Source organism: Monodon monoceros, unplaced genomic scaffold (assembly GCF_005190385.1).
Source record: "Monodon monoceros isolate NGI ecotype Baffin Bay Population unplaced genomic scaffold, NGI_Narwhal_1 Super_Scaffold_1, whole genome shotgun sequence".
Taxonomy (NCBI): domain Eukaryota; kingdom Metazoa; phylum Chordata; class Mammalia; order Artiodactyla; family Monodontidae; genus Monodon; species Monodon monoceros.
In genome coordinates, this window is record NW_021703765.1 from 86,164,689 (window position 1) to 86,185,146 (window position 20,458).

The following is a 20,458-nucleotide window of genomic DNA, read 5'->3' on the forward strand; positions in this document are numbered from 1 at the left end:
CAAGGCTTCATGAGGATTGAATAAGCTAACAGGCATCAAGCCACTAGAGCAGCACCTGGCACTGGCACATGGCAAGTGTTTTCTTATGAGAGGTTTGTGGGAAGGCGCTGGTCTGCACACTGTTGAAAGACAGGCTGTCATTCCAGATGCCGGGACTGGTGCTGTGTGGCTTCCGGCCATGGGCTCAGCCTCTCTGTCCCTCGGGTTCCTCTTCAGTAATGTGCTTGCTCTTACCGTGCTTGTTCCCTAAGGCGGGCGAAAGGACTGAATGAGCTAACACTTGTAACACGGAACAGAGCCTGGAAGCGTAGTTGTTAGGACGATTTGTTCGCCCTAAGAGGGCGCATCCACATCGGCCTCAAACCACCCCCGAGTTGGCAGCGGGGAACCGGGCTCCCGGCGCCAGGCCCCGCCCTCCCCGCCCCGAAGCCCCGCTCAGTCCCGCCCCTGACACCAAGCTCCGCCCCAAGCCGCCTCGGCCCGCCTCGCCCAGAAGTACTTTTGTCCACGTCCGGCTGCCGTCCGGCCGCGCGCTCCGCTTCCGCCTTCGCCCACGTGGTCCGGCTCCGGCTCAGTCCGCCGCTCTGTGAGTGGGGCCGGGTCGGGGCGCGCCTCACTCGTCCCGGCGTGGGTGGCCGGGCTCTCCCCAATTCCCGAGGGAGAGCCGGCTGGGCGAGGCGAGAGGACGAGGGGGGAGCAGGAGGGACTGGGGAGGTCAGAGGTCAGCCTGGGGGTCAGGGACGACTTAGGTTATCCGCGGGCGGGGCTGGAGCGTGAGAGGGTCCCGGGAAGGTTAGAGTTCTCAAGGGGTGGGGCTGGAGCGTGGCCGTGGTCGGAGTTAAGGAGGGGCGGGCTGTTGTGTAGGGGCCGCGGGGAGGTTAGGGGTTTAGAGGACCCGGGTGGGTGCGTACCGGGGGAGGTCAGGGGTCGGGCGCGTGCCCCCCCCCGCCCCTCCCGGGCCTGCATGGGGCTCCCCAGCCTGCGGGCGGCGGCCTGGGCCCTGAGGAGAGCCTGCGGACCGTGGACCCCGCGCCTGGGACCGCGCCTCCTCTGGTAATGACAGTGCACTTGTCCGTGACCCCAGGGTAGCACGCTGACCCCCACTGAGCCCGACTGCATGCCCGGCGAGCACCAGCCCTCATCGCATAAAGTGCTGTCACTGCTCCATTTCTTGGACAGGGAAACCGAGGCCAAGTTGGTGGTTGGGCAAGATCTACAGTTAGCGCCCAGCTGGGATTTGGACTCGGTGGTCAGCCCAGGGTGTTTACTGGACCAGGCTGCCACCGTCAGCCTTTCACTGGGCCGCTTCCTTCTGTGTTTTGCTCACACCCCACCCCCCCCTCGCCACCGTGTCTTTTCAGCTTGCCCCCCATGGCAGGGAATGGGGAGGCCCCCGTGCCCGTGGGGACCAAGCAGGAGCAGGACAGGAAGGTCCGGCGTGGCTGGCAGGGCCCGGCCAGGATCTGGGAGGAGACAGAGCAGCAGGCGAAAAGGCTCAGGAGCAGCGAGGGTGGAGGGCAGCACAGGAAGCTGCCCAAGCGCAAGGTGGTGCTGCTCGTGGCCTATTCCGGGAAGGGCTACCACGGCATGCAGGTGAGGGCGCCCGCGGGCTGGGCCGGTGTGCTTGGGGCAGGGACCTCGGAGCGACAGTTACCCAGTGAGCCATCTTGGGAAGTGGCAGAAAGAGGAGTCTCGTTCTTCACCTCCTTTATCGCGTGGGTCCCATCAGGCAAGATTTAGATTCAGATTGAAGCAGCTTTGAGCCCTGTTTCATCCATGCATTGCTTGGATGCTTGCGGGGGGGGGGGGGGGGGGGGAGATGTTCATGAGTCTCCCAAGGTAGTTAAAGGCCCAGGCCTGCCGATGACCAGAGGCGGCAAGTGACTAGAACTCTCAGTCCGTCGTTTCCTCATCTTTACGATCGCAGTGCTGACTTTACAGGGCAGGAAGAGTCATTGGGCTGACCGATGCCGCACACTAGAACTGGGACAGCGCCAGGGATGCTCGGAAGAGACAGCTGTTACTCTTTGTTAGACACGTGAAGGTGACGGTTGTGGGTACGCAGGCACGTGAGAGCTCCCTGCCCAGCCCAGCCCCGTGACCCTTTCCTGAAAGGCACAAGAGCCCCGGCGCCCCGGCAGATGCACGTAGAGTTTCTTCTCGTCCCTTGTGGTCAGCGGTGTGGCTCTTACACTTTGGTGCCTCGTCCTTTAAACTTCTTGGAGGAATTCACTGCTGTGTAGAGTATCTCACTGAAGCGGAAGTTTAAGAAAACAGTGGCCAACCTTACCAGGTGCTGTGGTCACCTTTACTGTAAATAATAGTAGTAATGAGATACTTTGTATCCTATTTTAGTATTTTTCATTAAGTATAGGGTTGCACCCGTGAAACCAATTTGATGACCTTTGATGACCACGGGTAGATGGTGACAATGGTGGAAGCGGTGCTTCGGTCTCACTTAGTGGAACAAGGAAACCGCCTCCGCTGCTCTTCGCCGATGTTTAAATGCTTTTTTGCTTGAGGGTGACTGATTACGTGTGTTGTTGCCTTATGCACTGTCTTGAGAATTTTGCCTGTGTCTCATCAGCTTCTGTTTGCCTCAGTTTCCCCATTAGGGGAATGGAGGGGGGGTAGGGAGTGACGGTAGCTCACAGGGTGACAGAAGGACACAGCGGGATGTGGGGAAGGGTGGTTATCCCTGTTTCTTAATATCCATTCCGATCGCTGGAGGAGCATTTATAGCTTCTTGCTGAGTAAAGGGATTGGACTTAAGCTGCAGTGGGGACCGTGAGGTAGACTTTGGGAAGGACCTGCCCACTGTGGTGCATCTTGGCGACGTGCTTGTCGCCCTGTGTCCCTTGCTTTGCAAAGATTTTCTTTGACGTCAGGGTGGTGATCTCACTGATGTCACAGGGTCCTGCAGGCCCTGGACTGTGATTACACTGCATCTGCACCCACTAGGTGCTGGCAGCACCCTGGGGTGGCTTCCTCCTCCAGCAGGGGCGCCTGCCTCCCTGTAGTGATGCAGGAGGGCCTGCTCCCTGCTGTGGTGAGGGAGGGGAGACCCTGGGGTGATGAGGGAGGGGAGTCCCTCTTTGGCCGGGTGCAACAGACAGATGGGTCTCCAGCAGGAGGGTGCTGGTCTCACATCTGACAGGTAGGGGGAAATGATGTCTTAGGTGATGCCCAGTGTCAGCTGCCCAGGGTGGGAAGTTTCTAGACTGTGGATACCCACAGGTGGCTTTCCTGCTTCCGTGGGTCGGGGGACGAGCTGCAGGGTCTCTCCACGCCCACAGGTGCGGTCCCCACCTGCCGGGTGCGGGCACAACGCACATGCCCCTACCTGGATCAGCCATGGCCCAGGGCCCCTACTGTGGGTAGTGATTGAGTGAAAAACAAGTTTTCTTCTTCTCTTTTCCTCAGAGGAATGTTGGGTCCTCGAAATTCAAGACCATCGAAGATGACCTGGTGTCTGCCCTGGTCCGGTCGGGTTGTATTCCTGAGAATCACGGGGAGGACATGCGGAAGATGTCCTTCCAACGCTGCGCCCGGACGGACAAGGTAGGTGCTGTCCCCACATCCCCTGCAGGTGCAGGCAGCACCGAAGCCGCCGGTCTGTGGTTTGTGTTTGTCCTCATCCCACTTTCCATCTTAGCGCCTTTATCTCTCAAGATTCTCTTGGTTACAAATGACAGATGCACAGCTCAGACTAGTGTAAGTGGAAAGAAAGTTGTTGCCTCGTGTGGCCAAGAAACTGGGGCATTTCCGGCCCAGGTGTGGCTGGACCTAGGTGCTCAGGGCCACAGGGTCTGGCGTCCTCTCTGTCTGTGCTTTCTCCTCTGTCGCTCCCGTGGGTGGCACGGTGGCCACAACATCTGCCTTAGATCCATCCATCTCAGGCTCGCGATACAAGTAGGACCGCGTGGCCGCAGAGGCCCGCCATGCGTGTGATGTTAAACTTCCTAGGAGCCACAGCTAAAAGGGAAAAGGAAACAGGTGACGCTGGGTTTTGTTATCAGTTTTATTTAACTTAGTGTGTCCAAGGTAGTTGCCTTTCAACGTGTAATCAACATAAAAAGCGATGAACGGGAAATAGTTTCCATTGTGCGTGTGTGAGCCAAGTCTTTGGAACCCCGCGGGAGTTGCACGCTCAGGAGTCTCGGGTGGCCGTGATCTAGCACTGTCCATTCATGCTCATGAGATTGAGTCCTGCTGTCTGGTTGGCTCTCCCACCGTCCCAGGCCAGTCGCTGGCTGGTCCCACCCTGGCACATTCCCAGGTGTGGGGCTGGTGCGAGCAGGGGCTCCCCACAAAGGAATGGAGGGTGTCGCCGAGGCAGGTGGGACAACCAGCCACGGAGAACGTGAAGCTCTCCCCCAGGAGATAAAAAACCCAAAGTGCCCGTGCACCTTTGAGCCTGCTCTCTCAGACCTGGGCCCTGAATCATCTCTCTGGCCACCTAAGGTCACTGGGAGTCTGTGGTACACGTAGCTTTTTGCAGATCAGGGTCCCGGGAATCTGAATAACGTTGAGTTTCAAAGGTACAGCGTCCCCTGGGATCCACAGGCCCAGGCCAGAGCCCCGGAACCAGAGCTACCGCACAGACAGCTAAGAACAAAAACAGGCGCCTGGCAGTCTCGTGGGTGACCCAGTCACGTGTTCTTCGGTCCAGTAAAGAGTACCGGGGCTCTCCGTGGCGTTGTTTTCTGTTTAGCTTTCCCACTTACAGCTCTCTGGTTGTTTTCAAGGCAGAAGAAAAGTAAACATTTACCCGAGCTAATGAAGACAGCATTTCCACATAGAGGGCTAGCATTTATTTCAGTTTTCACTGTTATTAGAGATGGTTTTATTCGAATATGTTTTCCTTCTTACATTTTGGGAAATCTAGAAAACCTTTGATACTAACATCCCCATGGATGAACAAATGAATATTTTGTTAGTTTTTGTTTCATATTAAAAAAAAAAGTTTCAAGGAGCTGTAATTCACTCCCACATATTTTGCCCATTTAAAGGTACATTCGTTGATTCTAGTCCTTTCTCACAGTTGTGCAGCCATCACCACAGCCAAGCTTAGAACATTTCCATCATCCCCAAAACTTCCCTGTACCCTTTAGTCATCACCCACTCTCCACTAGCATATCCAGAAAATTCTCATTTCAGCGTGTAATCAGGGCTTTCCTGGTGGCACAGTGGTTAGGGATCCACCTGCCAGTGTAGGGGACACGGGTTCGAGCCCTGGTCCGGGAGGATCCCGCATGACGCGGAGCAGCTAGGCCCGTGAGCCACAACTACTGAACCCCGCGCGCCTAGAGAGCCCATGTTCTGCAACAGGAGAAGCCACCGCAATGAGAAGCCCGCGCACTGCAACAAAGACCCAACACAGCCAAAAATTTAAAAAAAAACAAAAAAACATGTAATCAATATAAAAAGATTAGCAATGAGGTGTATTTCCGTTCCTTTTTCGTGTACTGAGACTTTGAGACCTCATTTCAGAACAGCCATTTTATGCCCACAGTAGCCACTCGTGGCCAGATGCCTCTGTGTTGGAGGGTGTCTGCCTGGTGAACAGTGGATTCGGCCTGTGTTCCATCTCACCAGTTTATTTTTTGTCTTTCTTCTTTTTTACAAAAATCTCTCCAACTTTTTATTTGGAAAAACTTCAGACCTCCGGAAGTCCCAGGAACAATGCATGAACACCCTTGGTCTTCCCCTGGACTCGGCAGTGTTAAACTTTTGCCATATTTGTTTTCCTTTTTGTGCCTTTGAATGGAACCATTTGAGAGGAAGTTGCAGACGTCATCACCCTTCACCCCAAAATATGTCGCGTGAGCAGTGGCATCCTCTGGCAACTGCTCGGTGTCGCTATCACCCTTGGGAAATTTAACACTGGTACACCGTTTCTTATTGATCCTGTGTCTAACCCAGCGTTGATGGTTCCATTCAGTTGTCATGTCTTTTGAGTTTCCTTCATTTTTTTTTTAATTAAAAAAATTTTTTTTCTATTTCTTTTATTATTTTATTTATTTATTTTTTTGGTTGTGTTGGGTCTTTGTTGCTGCGCGCAGGCTTTCTTTAGTTGTGGCGAGCAGGGCCTGCTCTTCGTTGCGGTGCATGGGCTTCTCATTGCGGTGGCTTCTCTAGTTGCAGAGCACGGGCTCTAGGCGCGCAGGCTTCAGTAGTTGTGGCACGCGGGCTCAGTAGTTGTGGCTCACAGGCTCTAGAGCGCAGGCTCAGTAGTTGTGGTGCACGGGCTTAGTTGCTCCGCGGCATGTGGGATCTTCCCGGACCAGGGCTTGAACCTGTGTCCCCTGCATTGGCAGGCAGATTCTTAACCACTGCGCCACCAGGGAACCCCTTGAGTTTCCTTTAAAATGGTCTCGTCACCTCCTTTCTGTCCTTCCTGACGTGATGTTTTGGATGGTTCAGGCCAGTTATTTTGACGACTGTCCTCAATCTGTATTTGTCTGATTGTTCTCATGACTAGATACAGAGTAAAGAAATTTTTCGGCAGGAGTGTTACACGGTACTCTGTCTTCTTTGCTTACATTTAAAAAAATCTTTTTAGAAAGTATGATTGTAGTAAACAGAAAGGTGCATACAGTGTCAGTATAAAGTGAAACGGGTGATTCTACGGTGAGCGCCTGGATAATCTCCACTCAGGTCAACACGTGGGTCTCTGCCCGTGTCCCAGGAGCCCCCTCCTCGTCCACCTTCCGAATCACACCGCTCCCCTCCCCCAGACCTTACTGCCGTATTGCCTTTTATGAAAACTTGCTTTTAGGAAAAAGGTGTAACATACAAATGGTGAACTGTGCTCTTCTTGAGTGCGGAGCTTGCTCAGTTTACCTGTGTCACTAGCACCCCATCCCCACAGGATACCTGCTGCTGTGACTTAGATGGTGACCTTGCTCAGCTCCAGAGTTCTGTCATCTCTTAAGTTGCATTTTCTTTTTTCCTAAGTCCTTGAGAGTCACATCCAGGGTGGGACTTTATCTCCTATCTGCAGGATTTCATGTATGTGTTCCCGTGTTTTGTTGGGCTCCGAAGTTCACTTGTAATATTTTATAAGCTATGTGGCACTCACTCCCTTGGTATATAGAGCACTGTTCTTGTATCTGGTTATTCCCTTCAGATGCACTTCTAAAAGCAGAATCCCTCCACGGACAGGTGTAGCGTGCGTGTGGTCCTTCTGCTGGAGAGACCAGCTTGCAGGCTGTCGCGCTCCAAGTGCAGGGCCCAGCTGGCCCTCCCATGTCTGCTTCCTTTGCAGGGTGTGTCTGCGGCCGGCCAGGTTGTGTCCCTGAAGGTGTGGCTGATTGACGACCTTTTAGAAAAGATTAACAGCCACCTTCCGTCTCACATTCGGATACTGGGTAAGCCTTGCAGCGCTGGGCTGCACACTGGGTGGTGGCCGGTCTCACAGGGACACGAAATTTCTTCTTTCACCGAATTTCTCTGTTGCGGAGCTAAGATAACAGAGTGGTCGCTTAGCCGTTGGAAGGAGTGGTTGTGAGTCAGCTGTAAGGAAGGGTTCAGTATTCCCACCTCCTTCAGAAAGGGACACAGCCAGACAGACAGACTTGGAAAGGCCCTCAGTGCAGCATCTTGGTGGTACATGTGCCTTGTTTTAACCAAATGCTTGGATATGAAAGTCCAGATTTGATAAAATTAAAACAGGGGCTATGACTCCCTATTGTAACAGGCCTGATAACGGGATTTCCAGTCTGACCCTCTCTGCCTTTTAAGTGGCATATATGTGCCATTGATAATTAATGTGGTAGTGGGGTGGCTGGGGGTAGCTCTGCTTGCCTTCTGTTTCTCTCTGTCCCATTTGTTTCCCTCTTCTTTTTCTCCCTCCTTTTGGATTAATTGATGTTTCTTATCATTGCATTTCATTATCACCTTGGTTAGCTAATGCGATGACTCGCTATGGTTTTTTTTAGTGATCGCTTTGCCGGCCCTTAAAGCAAGGGCTGGCAGAGGCTTTCTGTAGAGGGCCAGGTAGTAAACTATCTGAGGCTTTGTGGCCACACAGATCACCGTCTCTGTTGCATATTCTTCTCCTTTGTTTCTTCTTTTAACCACCCTTTCAGCCTTAGCTCAGAAGTTGTACAGGAACGGCCATGTTTTAGCCACTGTTTGCCAGCCCCGGGGTCAAAGCATCCATGGGCCAGTTACCACAGCTGCCTTCACGTGAAGCCAGGCCACCTTGCACGCACCTAACACCTGCAGCCACGCACTTGCACCTGTCCTGCTGTCGTGACGTGTATTTCAGGTCTGCCTGTGTCATCGCCCGCACACTACAGTGTCAGTTTTTCTTTAACCAGAGAATTAAAAACACTTTTAAATCCTTTTTAAAGTTGAAGTATAACCAGTGTACGGTAAACTGCGTAGTTCATTATACAATTAAAACGTTGTGATATGTGTGCATACCTGTGAAACCAGCCCACTTGAGAGAGTCACCCTCTCTGTCACCCCCAGAAGATTGTGACCCTCCCCACTCCCCTCCCACCCCATGCCTCACCAGGCGACCACTGATCTGCTCTCTTTCATTATAGACTGCTTCGTATTTCTAGAGTTTTATGTAAACAGGATTGTATGGAATGGCTTCTTTCACGGAGCCTCTGGTTAAAGGTTCCTGCACGTTGTCGGGTGCATCCGGTTTGTTCCTTTCCATTGCTGCGTGGTTTCCAGTTGTTTATCCAGTTACCTGGTGGGGAACACTGCGGGTGTCTCCAGTTTGGGGCTGTTACGAAAAGGAACTGCCATGAACATTGGGTACAAGTATAAATAGGGATCTCAACACAAAGTCACAACCCTTGTTTTTGGTTACTTTGCCCACTATTGAATTTAGTTTTTAAATTTTTATTTATTTATTTATTTGCTGCACCGCACGGCACGCGGGATCTCATTCCCCGACCAGGGATGGAACCCGCGCCCCCTGCAGTGGCAGCACGGAGTCCTAACCGCTGCACCGCCGGGGAAGGCTCTGCATTTATTATTGGCATGACACGGTTTTATTTTTATTGTCCTGTGGTCTTTCTCTGCCAGGTGAGGATAATTCCCTCCTGAAGACCTTCTCTGGGAGCCAGTCCTCTTAAAGCCCCATGTGATGCCTCTTAACATTCATTCCGCGGGAACGTTCTCACGTATGCCACAGGTTGTTCCCCACTTTTGCTAAAATAATACCAGGCCCTACACAATTCGCAGCCGTTAGCACTGCTTACATAACGTGACACAGCAAGGCTGTGTTTCCCTCGTTAGCGGCCCAGCCGTGTGGTCGGCTGCCAGCCCCTTTCAGCCTTTCTTGGCAGTTATGTTCCGCACGACAGAAATTAGGTGCACAAAGCATACCTGCGATGCTGTGTCGATGAAATTGGATTCTTAAAGCAAGACAAAACACAAAAATAAGATTACCCCAAATCAAACACGACAGCAGAGACAGAAGACGGGAAGAGCGGCGCAGATGCAGCCTTGAACTGGCAGCCCCGGGGCCGTGTCATCAGTCCTTGTAACATGAAGCCAGAGTTGGCCTTTAAGTCAGCCTCCTTGTGAGGCTGAGTCCTCGAGACCCGGTCTTGACTTAGCTTGAGGACAGCCGCGCAGCACGGAGCACCCAGGGCCACAAGGCGCTTCGTGCTCCCCAGTTCCCAGAAGCCGCCCCCCGCAACAGTTGTGATTCTTTCAGAAGTTTTCTCTACAAATACAGACATGATCCGTGTGTTTGTATTTTTCTCACAAAGAGAAATACACACGTAGTTCTTCGCTTTGCTCATCTTTTTTCACTGAACGGTTAAGAAGTCTGTTGGGAGCCCTGGCCAGGCACAGTGAGTGCTCAGCGGTGCGGCCCCCGGTCCTGGGGACGGGCGCCTGCTCTGCGGGGCTGCTTTTGGCTCATTCTGCAAATGTCTGAGAGCCGTTGATCGTTTCCCTGTTGCTGGACTTTTTAAGTCGTTTCCAGTTTCTTTTGCTGTTTGAACACGCTGCTGTCCCTGGCCTCACCTGCAGGATGGCTTGTGATCCAAGGCTTCTGGGTCGGGGTCACCGGCTGGTGCTTTAGTCCGTGTGGGTCCCCCGGGATCCGTGAGGCGAGAGCAGGGTGTCCCGCACCTTGGCCGACTCCGGGGTTTGTTTGACAGGTTTTAGCTGAGGGTTTAGCGCACGGAGCCGGGGCCCCCTCGGGCTCGTCCGGGTTCGGCAGGTAAGGTGCCGGCGCTCAGACCTGCTCAGGGTGTCGTCAGTCTGTCCTCATCGCCTCCTCTGCCCCCAGGACTGAAGAGGGTCACGGGCGGCTTCAACTCCAAGAACAAGTGCGACGCCAGGACCTACTTCTACATGCTGCCCACGTTCGCCTTTGCCCACAAGGACCACGACGTGCAGGACGAGACGTACCGGCTGCATGCAGAGACGCTGGGGCGTGTGAACCGGCTCCTGGCCTGCTACAGGGGAACCCACAACTTCCACAACTTCACCTCGCAGAAGGGGCCCCGCGAGCCCAGTGCCCGGCGCTACATCCTCGACATGTTCTGCGAGGAGCCCTTCGTGCGCGAAGGCATGGAGTTTGCGGTGATCAAGGTCAAGGGCCAGAGCTTCATGACGCACCAGATCAGGAAGATGGTGGGGCTGGTGGTGGCCATCGTCAAGGGCTACGCGCCCGAGAGTGTGCTGGAGCGTTGTTGGGGGGAGGCCAAGGTGGACGTGCCCAAGGCGCCGGGGCTCGGCCTGGTCCTGGAGCGGGTGCACTTCGAGAAGTACAACCAGCGCTTCGGCCACGACGGGCTGCACGAGCCGCTGGACTGGGCGCGGGAGGAGGCTGAGGTCACGGCCTTCAAGGAGCAGCACATCTACCCCACGATCATCGGCACCGAGCGCCACGAGAGGTCCATGGCCCAGTGGCTGAGCACCCTGCCCATGCATGACTTCAGCGCCACTGCCCACGCAGCCGCCGGCCCAGGCGCCAAGGTGGGGCTGGGGCCACGGGGGCTGGGGGTCAGGGGAACCACGGGGCTGGCGCTGGCCCTTCCAGGAGCTCAGCCAAGCACTTGTCCACATCTGTCATTGTCCGTGGCTAAGCTTAAACCCACTCTGGCCCCTGTCATTGTACCCATTGTATAGATGAGCAAGCTGAGGCACCAAGAGGCCTGTCGCTGCCCTGGGGTCACAACAGTGGGAGGAGCAGGGCCAGGGCATAGGACCTGGTGGCCAGCTGCCCTGCTCCGCGCTTAGTGACGCTGGGTGAGGGACATGCTCGGTGGCCGTCGTCCCGTGTGGGGGATGGAGGTGCCAGTGGGACGTCCTCCCTCCTCTGGCTGATGTACCTGGCTCCATAACATGGGGTTGCTTGGCAGGCGCCAGGGACGCTGAGCGGCCAAGCGTCGTTCTCCTCGCCCTCTGGGCGGCGTTCCTTTCCGGGCCCGGGTGCTCTCCGCCTGGGAGGGGACGCAGGCTGTGCTTTCGGCCCCACTGTCCCGGAGCCCTGCTGTCCGATACCGCCCGGGGACCTGGCTCAAAGTGTGATTCATCTGTGAGTTAACTGCCAACCTCATGTTAGAAGGAGAGCATCCACGATTGGAGGTGCTGGAGCTAAAAGTGAACATTTTACTCTAGTTCTCAATTCTTTACCCTGGGGCGAGGGAGGTCCCCAAAGCCCATGTTCTCTCATGGTGTCCCAGCAGGCTGTCAAAGGGTGAGATTCCCACCTGGAGCTCTGGGAGATTTCTTCCCATTATCTAGATATCTAGAAAAACACTGTCCTTCCTCCCTAGCCGGGCTTGTAAACCCATGTGCACACAGGTAAGGGGAGCGAGCAAGGTGGGCCAGGTGTAAGAAAGGCAGGGGTTGCAGGTCGGATGGTGAATTCCAAGCAGCGTCGGGGAGGAGACGGGACTTGGTGGAGACTGAGAAACGGCAGAGCTGTCGTTCCACCGGAAGGGCCCCTGCAGCTCAGCGCCAGCCAATGGAAGGTGGGCCTGAGTGTTGTCGGAGCTTGCCTTTTCTCAGGAGAAACTGGGATTCCAGACGTGTACGTGAAATAGTCCACTCTTTAAATGGTGGTGGTTATCAATTTTCCCAGCACTCTGAGGCCAGATGGAGCACGTGTACAGATGGGACCTGGGGGCCAGGCTTGCTCTCTGCTTGATTCCCACAGACAGAGAGAGGCCTCTGTCTGCCGTCTCTATATAGCGCTGAGGGGCTTGTACTTGACCAGCTTTGCAGTAGATCAGTTTTATGTCCCCAAGGTCACTGAAGCCTCTGGGAGCTGGAGGAGCCCGATGAAGACCCCCTCTGGTCCCCAGCCCTTGGCTTTGCCCGTTCAAGACAGGTTCTTGAATCAGTGAAGAGGAAGATGGGTGAGGCTGAGCCTCGCCCTGGGCAGCCCATGTGCAGGGGAGGGCCCTCGCCAGGCAGAGCGCTCCCCAACAGCCGTTTCCTGTCTGCTCTCGCTCTGCAGGTCCCCCGCCCCCTGGAAGGCAGTGATGGGGACAGTGACTGAGCTGGCCCACGACACACACACCGGGACCCACCAGCCTGCTGCTGGCGGCATGCCTCGCCCAGACGGGACGGCCCGCGCGCGGCCTCCCCAGCTCAGGATCCTGAGAGCTGCATCATTCTGAGTTTCCGTCACAGGGAGAACCTGCCGCGAGTCTATTTTCAGCTCACGCGTTGACTACACACAACTCAGCACGTAAAGACACTATTTTTTTAAAGAACCGATTTTCTTATTAAATGAGTACAAACCTTGTTTAGTCACTTCTTTTACCTTTTTCTCGGTCTTTTCCACGGGTCTTTCACCGAGAGAGGTGCAAGGAGCACCGTGCGCTGTGTCAGCAGCAGACCGGAGCCGTGGGAACGGGTGACCTGGCGGGGGCGCGTGGGTGGGCGCAGGCTGGAGCCGGCGGGAGAGCGGGCGGCTCCTGGCAGGACTGGCTGCCCGGCTGTCAGGGTGGGGCTCGGCGGCCCGGCGAGCGGCGCAGACCAGAACAGGACAGGGGGGCCGTCGGGCCAGGGGTAGCAGTCCCCAGCGCTGGAGGACACGGGCTCCTTCTGGGCGTCCACCTGGCCCCCTGCGGCACGCAGCTTTCATCCTGGTCCGTGCATCCCTGGCGCCGCCTGTGTTCCGGGCGGGAGGGAGGAGGGAGGGCAGAAGGAAGGGGCACATCGTTGACTGTCCCGTAGCGAGCCCTCCTGGACGTCCCGCCAGCGACTTCATCCCCTCGCTGGCCAGAGGTGTGTCACGTGGTCACGTCCAGCTGCAAGGGGGGCAGGGAAATGCTTTTATTAAGTGGCGCCCTGCGGAGAAGGCGACGCTCTGTTACCAAGGAAGAGGGGTCAGGCGGGGCGGGGGGGGGGGGAGGCAGTCGGCAAGTCTGCTGCAGGAGACGCGTGGTGTGTGTGCACGTGGGACGCACGCGTGCACGTACTGTGTGCCCACGTGGACGCACGTGTGGTGTGTGAGCAGTTTGTGCACGTGTATTTGTGATGTGATCGTAGGTGATGTGTCTGCATGGGTACGTGTGCACGTGTGATGTATGTGCAAATGCCGTGTGGTGGGTTGCACACGTGTGTACAACGTAGCTGGGCAAATCCCCTCGAGGGAGCACTGTCTTTCGGAGAACAGAGCGGGTGGGGCGAGTAGAATCGGGAAGACTGGCAGTGCCGTTGGGGAGAGACCAAGTGAGGTGTGCCTTTGGGTCCGAGAAACCTTGGCGAGTGGCTGCCGCTGCCGGGTGGCCAGCGGCTGGGACAGGAGGCAGGGTTCGAGGCTGACTTGGGCTTTGGGTTTCAGGAATTGAGGAGCTAGCTGGGCCATTAACAGGTGGCGTGATTGGGAACAGGATGGGCTTGAAGGAGAAATACTGGGGCTTGGCTTTAAGCATGTTAATTTTACCTGTGATCGGGCTTTTAAAGTCACTTCCCAGGGCAGAAAGTAACCTAAGAACTGCTGGGATCGTGGGGCTCTCCTTATGAAAGGTTACGTGGTCTTGGTTTCAGGGTCAAATTGTAGACAATTCCCAAGTGTGACTCCAGGCAATTAGTGAGTGCGTCTTGTTTTGTATTTTAGCAAAGAACAAACTCCTTTCTTTAAAAAAAAAAATTAATTTTGTTTGTTTATTTTTTTGGCTGCATCGAGTCTTAGTTGCGGCACACGGGATCTTCGTTGAGGCATGTGGGATCTTTCCTTGCAGAGCGCTGGCTTCTCTCTAGTTGCGGGGCGCAGGTTTTCTCTCTAGTTGAGGCGCGTGAGCTCAGTAGTTGTGGTGTGAGGGCTTAGTTGCCCTGCAGCCTGTGGGATCTTAGTTCCCCGACCAGGGATCGAACCCACGTCCCCTGCATTGGAGGGCAGATTCTTTACCACTGGACCACCAGGGAAGTCCCTGGGTGACTCATTTAAATCACCTTGGAGGATCCATGGGTATGTGATATTTTAAAATATGTACTTGGAGGGAATTCCCTGGTGGTCCAGTGGTTAGGACTCCACACTTCCACTGCAGGGGGCATGGGTTGGATCCCTGGTCGGGGAATTAAGATCCTGCATGCTGCATGGCACGGCCAAAAAAATAAATAAAATAAAATAAAATGTGTACTTGGAAAAACAGAGTACAAAACAGAAGTTGCCCTCCCTCCCTAATTCCCAGTATCTCTCCATAGGCCCCTACTCTTTTTTCTTGTGACTTCCAGAGGTCTCTGTGCATATATGAGCGTGTTTGACCCTTGTCTTCACACAGACGGTGGCGTCTTTGCCATCACAAAAGTCTGTGTCGTTCTTGCTGGTGGCCCACAGTGTACGCAGTCCATGCCACTCAGCCTGCTGGTGGACATGTGTCCAGCCTGTGATTTTGCACACAACGACCATCCCTATACATCCTTGTCCACGTGTGAGCATCCCTAGATGCAGACTCGGTGGTCTGGCGGGTTTCTAATGCCTACCTAACTCTGACAGCCCCTGTCCACCGTAGAAGTGTTTCCTTGCATCCCTGCCAGTATCATATGGCTGTGCCTGTTCCCCCACTCTCCACAACATCAGGGAGCAAACCTGATCTTGGGGCCGGCCTTCTTTTGGGTCTCGTGCCCCTTCCCTGAGTGGGGAAGCACACTCAGGAAAAAGTTAGAGTCAGGGGCCTGCATAGTCGGGGTCTCAGTTGTCAGCAACTGAGACTCAGTCTGGCTGATTTAAACAGAAAAGCAGGGCTCCCCTGGTGGCGCAGCGGTTAAGAATCCACCTGCCAATGCAGGGCACACGGGTTCGAGCCCTGGTCTGGGAAGATCTCACATGCTGCGGAGCAACTAAGCCCGTGCGCCGCAACTACTGAAGCCTGTGCTCTAGAGCCCGTGCTGCGCAACAAGAGAAGCCACCATAATGAGAAGCCCACACACCTCAACGAAGAGTAGCCCCTGCTCAAACGAAGACCCAACACAGCCAAAAATAAATAAATAAAATAAATTGAAAAACAAAAACAAAAGCACTGTATCCCCCTGATGCCGGAGGGCAAGCAGAGCCTGAGCTGGCACCTCCTTTCCCGGCCCCAGCCCTCCTGGCTGAGGGAGGAGCTTGGCGGCCCATCATGCCAGCCTTCCCCGGCTGCCCCGCAGATTCCCACATCGGCCAGCATGTAAGATGTGCACAGGAATCAACCATCCAAGAAAACAGTGGGAAAATCATTTAAGCTTTTTTTTTTTTAATTGAAGTGTAGTTGGTTTACAATATTCTGTAAGTTGTAGGTATACAATATAGCGGTTCACAGTTTTTAAAGCTTACATCTAAGCAGTTTTGATCTGTGTGTATTGAAGCTGCAGTTTGAGAGGGTCTAAGAGGGAAAACGTTACAGGCTGCTTCTGGAAACGGAAGCCACTCTGCAGATTGAGTTGGGCAGATGTTTTCCACAGGACGTGTGGGGCTTGTGCATTGTTGGAGGGGCCTAATAACCTGGTTTGGACTGGGTCTCCTGGAATGACTCCCAAAACAAGACAGAACTGACTCCCCCCCCAAGGCACCTCCAGTTGCTGATGCTGCCTCTGGAGCCGAGAGGGATGGGAGGCCCCAGGACCCCCAATAGCCCCACACTTGGAGATGCGTTCTGGCAGGCCCAGAGCTGCGTCCAGGGTCAGGGATTCCGGTCAAGAAGCCACCCACCACCGGACCTCCCTTACAGGAGAGACTCAAATTTGTCAACTCATATCCGTCAGCAAGTGCAGCCAGGAGCAGCAGGAAGGAGGGCACCTCCCCGCCGCCCCCAGTCACGCACAGAGGCAGCAAGCGGGAGGGGCCCACGTCTTGGCTGGGGCTCGGGCCTCCAAGGAGTCTGGCAGGTGTAGTTTTTAACTTTCCAACGTTGCTAAGTAGGAGGGTGGAGTGAAGATTGAAAGGGCCTCCCTACCAGTACTTAGAAACATGAAATCACTCCCCTCTTTCATCCAACTAATTTGATCCCTTTCATGTCCCTCTCCTGTCTCCCTTTTATGGTCAAGTTTTACTTTCTCTTTAGAATTTTTTGTGTGTTAAACATCAGAGAGGATACTTGCGTCTGCATTTTGCTGAGCAGTTGATCACTTTAGCCTGCATTTCTTTTTTTAAGATGGATTTCTGATTGAGATATAATTCACGTACCACGAAACTCGTCCTCTCAAAGTGCACAACCCAGCGGTGTATAGTCAACCCGCAAAGTTCTGCAACCACCAGCACTACCTAATTTCACCTTTTTCATCAACCTTGAAAGGAAACCCTGCATCCAGCTGCTGTCCCAGTCCCCTCCCTCCAGCCCCTGGAAACCAGCATCTACTTTCCATCTCTATGGATTTGCCTGTTCTGTACATTTGATATAAATGGGATCATGTGATACATGGCCTTCCGTGTCTGGCTTCTTTCACGTAGTGTAATGCTTTTTTCAAGGTTCATCTATGCTGTAGCCTGTGCCGATATTTCGTCCTCCTTTGTTCTGCTGGATAACATTCCATTCTATGGATGCGCCACATTTCGTTTATTTATCAGTTGATGGACGTTTGGGTTGTTTACATTTCTTGGGAATTATGAGTAATGCTGCTAAGAATATTTTCATACACACTTCCATGTGGCTGTGTGTTTTTAATTCTCTGGGGTATATACTTAGGAGTGGAATTCCTGGGTCATATGTTAACTCCTAACAACTCTTTTGTGGAACTGCCGAACCATTTTTTTCAAGAGGCTGCATCACTTTCAATTCCCGCCAGCAGTGTATGAGGTTTCCGATTTCGCCATAGGCTTGTGCACTTCTTGTTACCTTTTTTTTTTTTGGCTTGAAACAACGCAGATTTATTAGCTTGGAGCCATGCAGGCCAGAAGTCCAAAATGGGGCTCATGCAGCTAAAATCATGGTGCTGGCAGGAGGCTCCAGGGGAGAATTCATCTCCTTGTCCTTTTCCGCTTCTGCACACATTCCTTGCCTCACAGCCCACAGCCAGCAGTCGTACCTGTCCAGCCTCTTGCTTCTCTCATCTCCTCTCCTACTTCTTCTGGAGTCAAATCTCCCTCAACCTCCCACTTGCGATTACATTTGGGGCTCACACAGGCTCATTCAGAGCTATCCAAGATAAAGATGCAGTTACCTTTTTTTTTTTTAAACAATGTCTTTTTAAAATTTAATTAATTTATTTTTGGCTGCCTCGGGTCTGCGTTGCTGCATGCGGGCTTTCTCTAGTTTTGGCGAGCTGGGGCTACACTTTTTTTTTTTTTTTTTTTTTTGCGGTACGCGGGCCTCTCACTGCTGTGGCCTCTCTAGTTGCGGAGCACAGGCTCCGGATGCGCAGGCTCAGCGGCCATGGCTCACGGGCCCAGCCGCTCCGCGGCATGTGGTATCTTCCCAGACCGGGGCACGAACCCATGTCTCCCCTGGCCGGTGGACTCTCAACCACTGCACCACCAGGGAAGCCCGGGGCTACTCTTCATCGCACTGCGCGGGCTTCTCATTGCAGTGGCTTCTCTTGTTGCGGAGCATGGGCTCTAGGCACGTGGGCTTCAGTAGTTGCAGCATGCGGGCTCAGTTGTTGTGGCTCATGGGCTCTAGAGAGCAGGCTCAGTAGCTGTGGTGCATGGGCTCAACTGCTCTGCGGCATGTGGGATCTTCCCGGACCAGGGCTCGAACCCGTGTCCCCTGCATTGGCAGGCGGATTCTTAACCACTGCGCCACCAGGGAAGCCCTACCTGACTTTTTGATTCAATCCATCCTAGTGGTTTTGGTTTATATTTCCCTGATCCCTAATGACGTTGAATACCTTTTCATGGGCCTATTTGTACATCCTCTTTTGAGGCATATATGCAAGTCCTTTGCCCATTTAAAAAAATTTTTTTAACTGAAGTATAGTTGATTTACAATGTTGTGTTAATTTCTTCTGTACAGCAAAGTGACTCAGTTATACACATATACATATATATACTTTTTCATATTCTTTTCCATGATGGTTTGTTACAGGATACTGAACACAGTTCCCTGTGCTATACAGTAGGACCTTGTTGTTAATCCATCCCTTTGCCCATTTTAAAATTATTAGCCTTTTAACTCTTCAGTTGCAAGTCCTTTATTCTGGATACAAGTCCCTTATCAGGTATATGATTTGCAGCTATTTTCTCTCAATCTCTGGGTTGTCTTTTCTTAATGGTGTTATCTGAAGCACAAATGTTTAATTCTGATGATGTCCAGCCTATTTTTCATGTTGTTACTTCTGTTTTTGGTGTCATAAGAAACCACTGCCTAATCCAAGAACCTGAAGATTTGCATCTGTGTTTCCTTCTGCGAGTTCTGTAATTTTAGCACTTACGTTTAGGCCTTTAATCCATTTTGAGTTCACTTTTGCATATAGTGTGAGGCTGTGGTCCAACTCCATTCTTTATGAAAGCAGCTCCTTTGCCCCTTTCTTGTTTGCCCATTTCTGTTCCCCTCTAACCTTAAAAGAACCTAATTATAGGAATGAGACCACTAGGCAATTTAACCTAATTCCTGACTAATGCTCTCCTGAATGCACACATGCCTTGCCTAACCTGTTGATTCTTTCCCTAGATTAAAAGAAGTCAGAATGAAGAATTAAGCAGTTAAAAAATGACCAGCTCTCTGCCCCCAGCAGCCCCCTTAGCAATCCTGCAGGCAGATCACTGAGGCAAGATAACATCTGAAGAGTCAGGCAGTGTGCACATAATGGAGAAGGACGCAGAGCCCACCCTCCTGCCTCGATGACTGCCTGAGATTCTCCCCCGTTTTTCCCTTTAAAAACTGTCATGGCTGAGCAGAATCCTCGTTGATCTCTGGACGCGAGTCCACCTCCTCCCCAGACTGCCGGCTTTTCTGATTGAAGCACCTTTCCTTTCTCCTGACTCTTGCTTCCCGTTTATTGGCTTTGAGCAGCAAGCAGCCGAAGCTGAGCTGGGGAACAGTTACCAGTGGACACCCCGTCTCCCCGCACGGTTTGTCTGGCTCTGGGTGGTGACTTCCTCGGCTCCCGCCCCCTTTCTGCACCGCCTCCTCACTCCGCCCTCCGGCTGACCCTTCCTCCTGCTCGGCCAGCCCGCCTGCCCGCCCCTCGCCCCGCCCACAGCGCCGGCAGCCGACCCCGCCCCCCCGGGATGGGCGGCCCCGCGGGCTTCCGAGACCTCCTCCGGAGGCCAGCAGCCGGCGCGCAATAGGCGCTGCGGCGGGAGGAGCGCGCGCACACCCGCGCCCTCGTCCTCGCAGCGCCCCCAGGGCAACCTCCGCTCTCCACAAACCCGGCGCCCGCTCCGCCGCCGGCCCATCGGCCCGCGCCCTCGCCTTGCCGGTCTAGCCCTCGCCGCCGTCTCCACTCCTCCCGCTCCGCCGACGTCACGCCGGGCGCCAACGCGCAGCTGCGAGCGCGGGGCGCGCGTCCCTTCCGGCTCGCCGTAGCAGGCGCGCCGCCGCTTCCTCCGGCCGGGCCCCGGATGTGTCGAGCGGAACGGTGCCGTCTGGGCCCGGTCCCCAGCCCCAGCCCGACGTGGAGGAGCGCGGCCCAGACCCGGGGTAGGTGTGGGCGCGGCGGGGACAACGGGCCGGGGGTCTTATGGCCTGCGCCCCGGCCTCGGTTCCCCCTGGAGCCGCGGGGGTCCGGGGCGCCGGGGAGGGAGGCCCCGCGCGGCGCTGGCTGTGGGACGGGACGGGCTCGGCGCCGGGACCGGTCGGCCGTGAGGCGGGCCGGCGGCGGCCGGGGGCGCCGCGGGCCCGCTGCGGGCCGGCCCGTTCCTCCCGGTGAGTGGGCCGTGGGGCCGCGGGGCGCCTCGCATTGTTTTTTGTGCGCGGGATTCAAGTCAGGTCTGTTGCTTTCTTTTGGTCTCGTGGTCCGGGTTCGATGCCCGACCCTCTCCGCAGCATGGGGATGGCGCGGCTTCGCTTCTTCGCGCGAGGTGTCCCGCGCAGGTGTGGGCAAAGGTGCCGAGGGAGAGTGACTTGTCAGACGCGTCGGCCAGGGAGCCCTGCGGCGC

At 54.5% G+C, this 20,458-nt stretch overlaps 2 protein-coding genes across 10 annotated transcripts in view; both read left to right on the forward strand.

Annotated features, from left to right (window-relative positions):
* The first annotated feature begins 566 nt into the window (after positions 1–566).
* On the forward strand, positions 567–12,736 carry PUS1 (pseudouridine synthase 1). Of its 2 annotated transcripts, none has more exons than XM_029220086.1 (6): positions 567–586; positions 1,362–1,593; positions 3,424–3,561; positions 7,271–7,373; positions 10,271–10,962; positions 12,452–12,736. In XM_029220086.1, exons 2-6 carry the CDS (start codon positions 1,372–1,374, stop codon positions 12,491–12,493), a joined length of 1,197 nt encoding a protein of 398 aa, XP_029075919.1. In that variant the 5' UTR covers positions 567–586; positions 1,362–1,371; the 3' UTR covers positions 12,494–12,736. The 2 variants fall into 2 exon arrangements, with proteins under 2 accessions (XP_029075919.1, XP_029075908.1); XM_029220075.1 differs by lacking the exon at positions 567–586 and adding an exon at positions 917–1,053.
* Positions 12,737–19,791: 7,055 nt separating this feature from the next.
* The window catches only part of EP400 (E1A binding protein p400), a 113,423-nt gene continuing 112,756 nt past the window's right edge, over positions 19,792–20,458 (forward strand). For 5 of the 8 annotated variants that reach the window (XM_029226902.1, XM_029226913.1, XM_029226919.1 and 2 more), the window contains exon 1: positions 19,793–20,000. The gene's annotated coding sequence lies outside the window, so the exon portion shown is untranslated. Of the gene's footprint in view, positions 20,001–20,458 lie in introns of all 8 variants that reach the window. The other 3 variants (XM_029226909.1, XM_029226934.1, XM_029226903.1) reach the window with 3 other exon arrangements.

Coding starts and splice junctions, on each gene's coding strand:
- PUS1 (XM_029220075.1), top strand. CDS start 965: ATGGGGCTCCCCAGCCTGCGGGCGGCGGCCTGGGCCCTGAGGAGAGCC. Junction 1,054..1,361: donor CTGGGACCGCGCCTCCTCTG/GTAATGACAGTG, acceptor GTGTCTTTTCAG/CTTGCCCCCCATGGCAGGGA. Junction 3,562..7,270: donor GCTGCGCCCGGACGGACAAG/GTAGGTGCTGTC, acceptor CTTCCTTTGCAG/GGTGTGTCTGCGGCCGGCCA.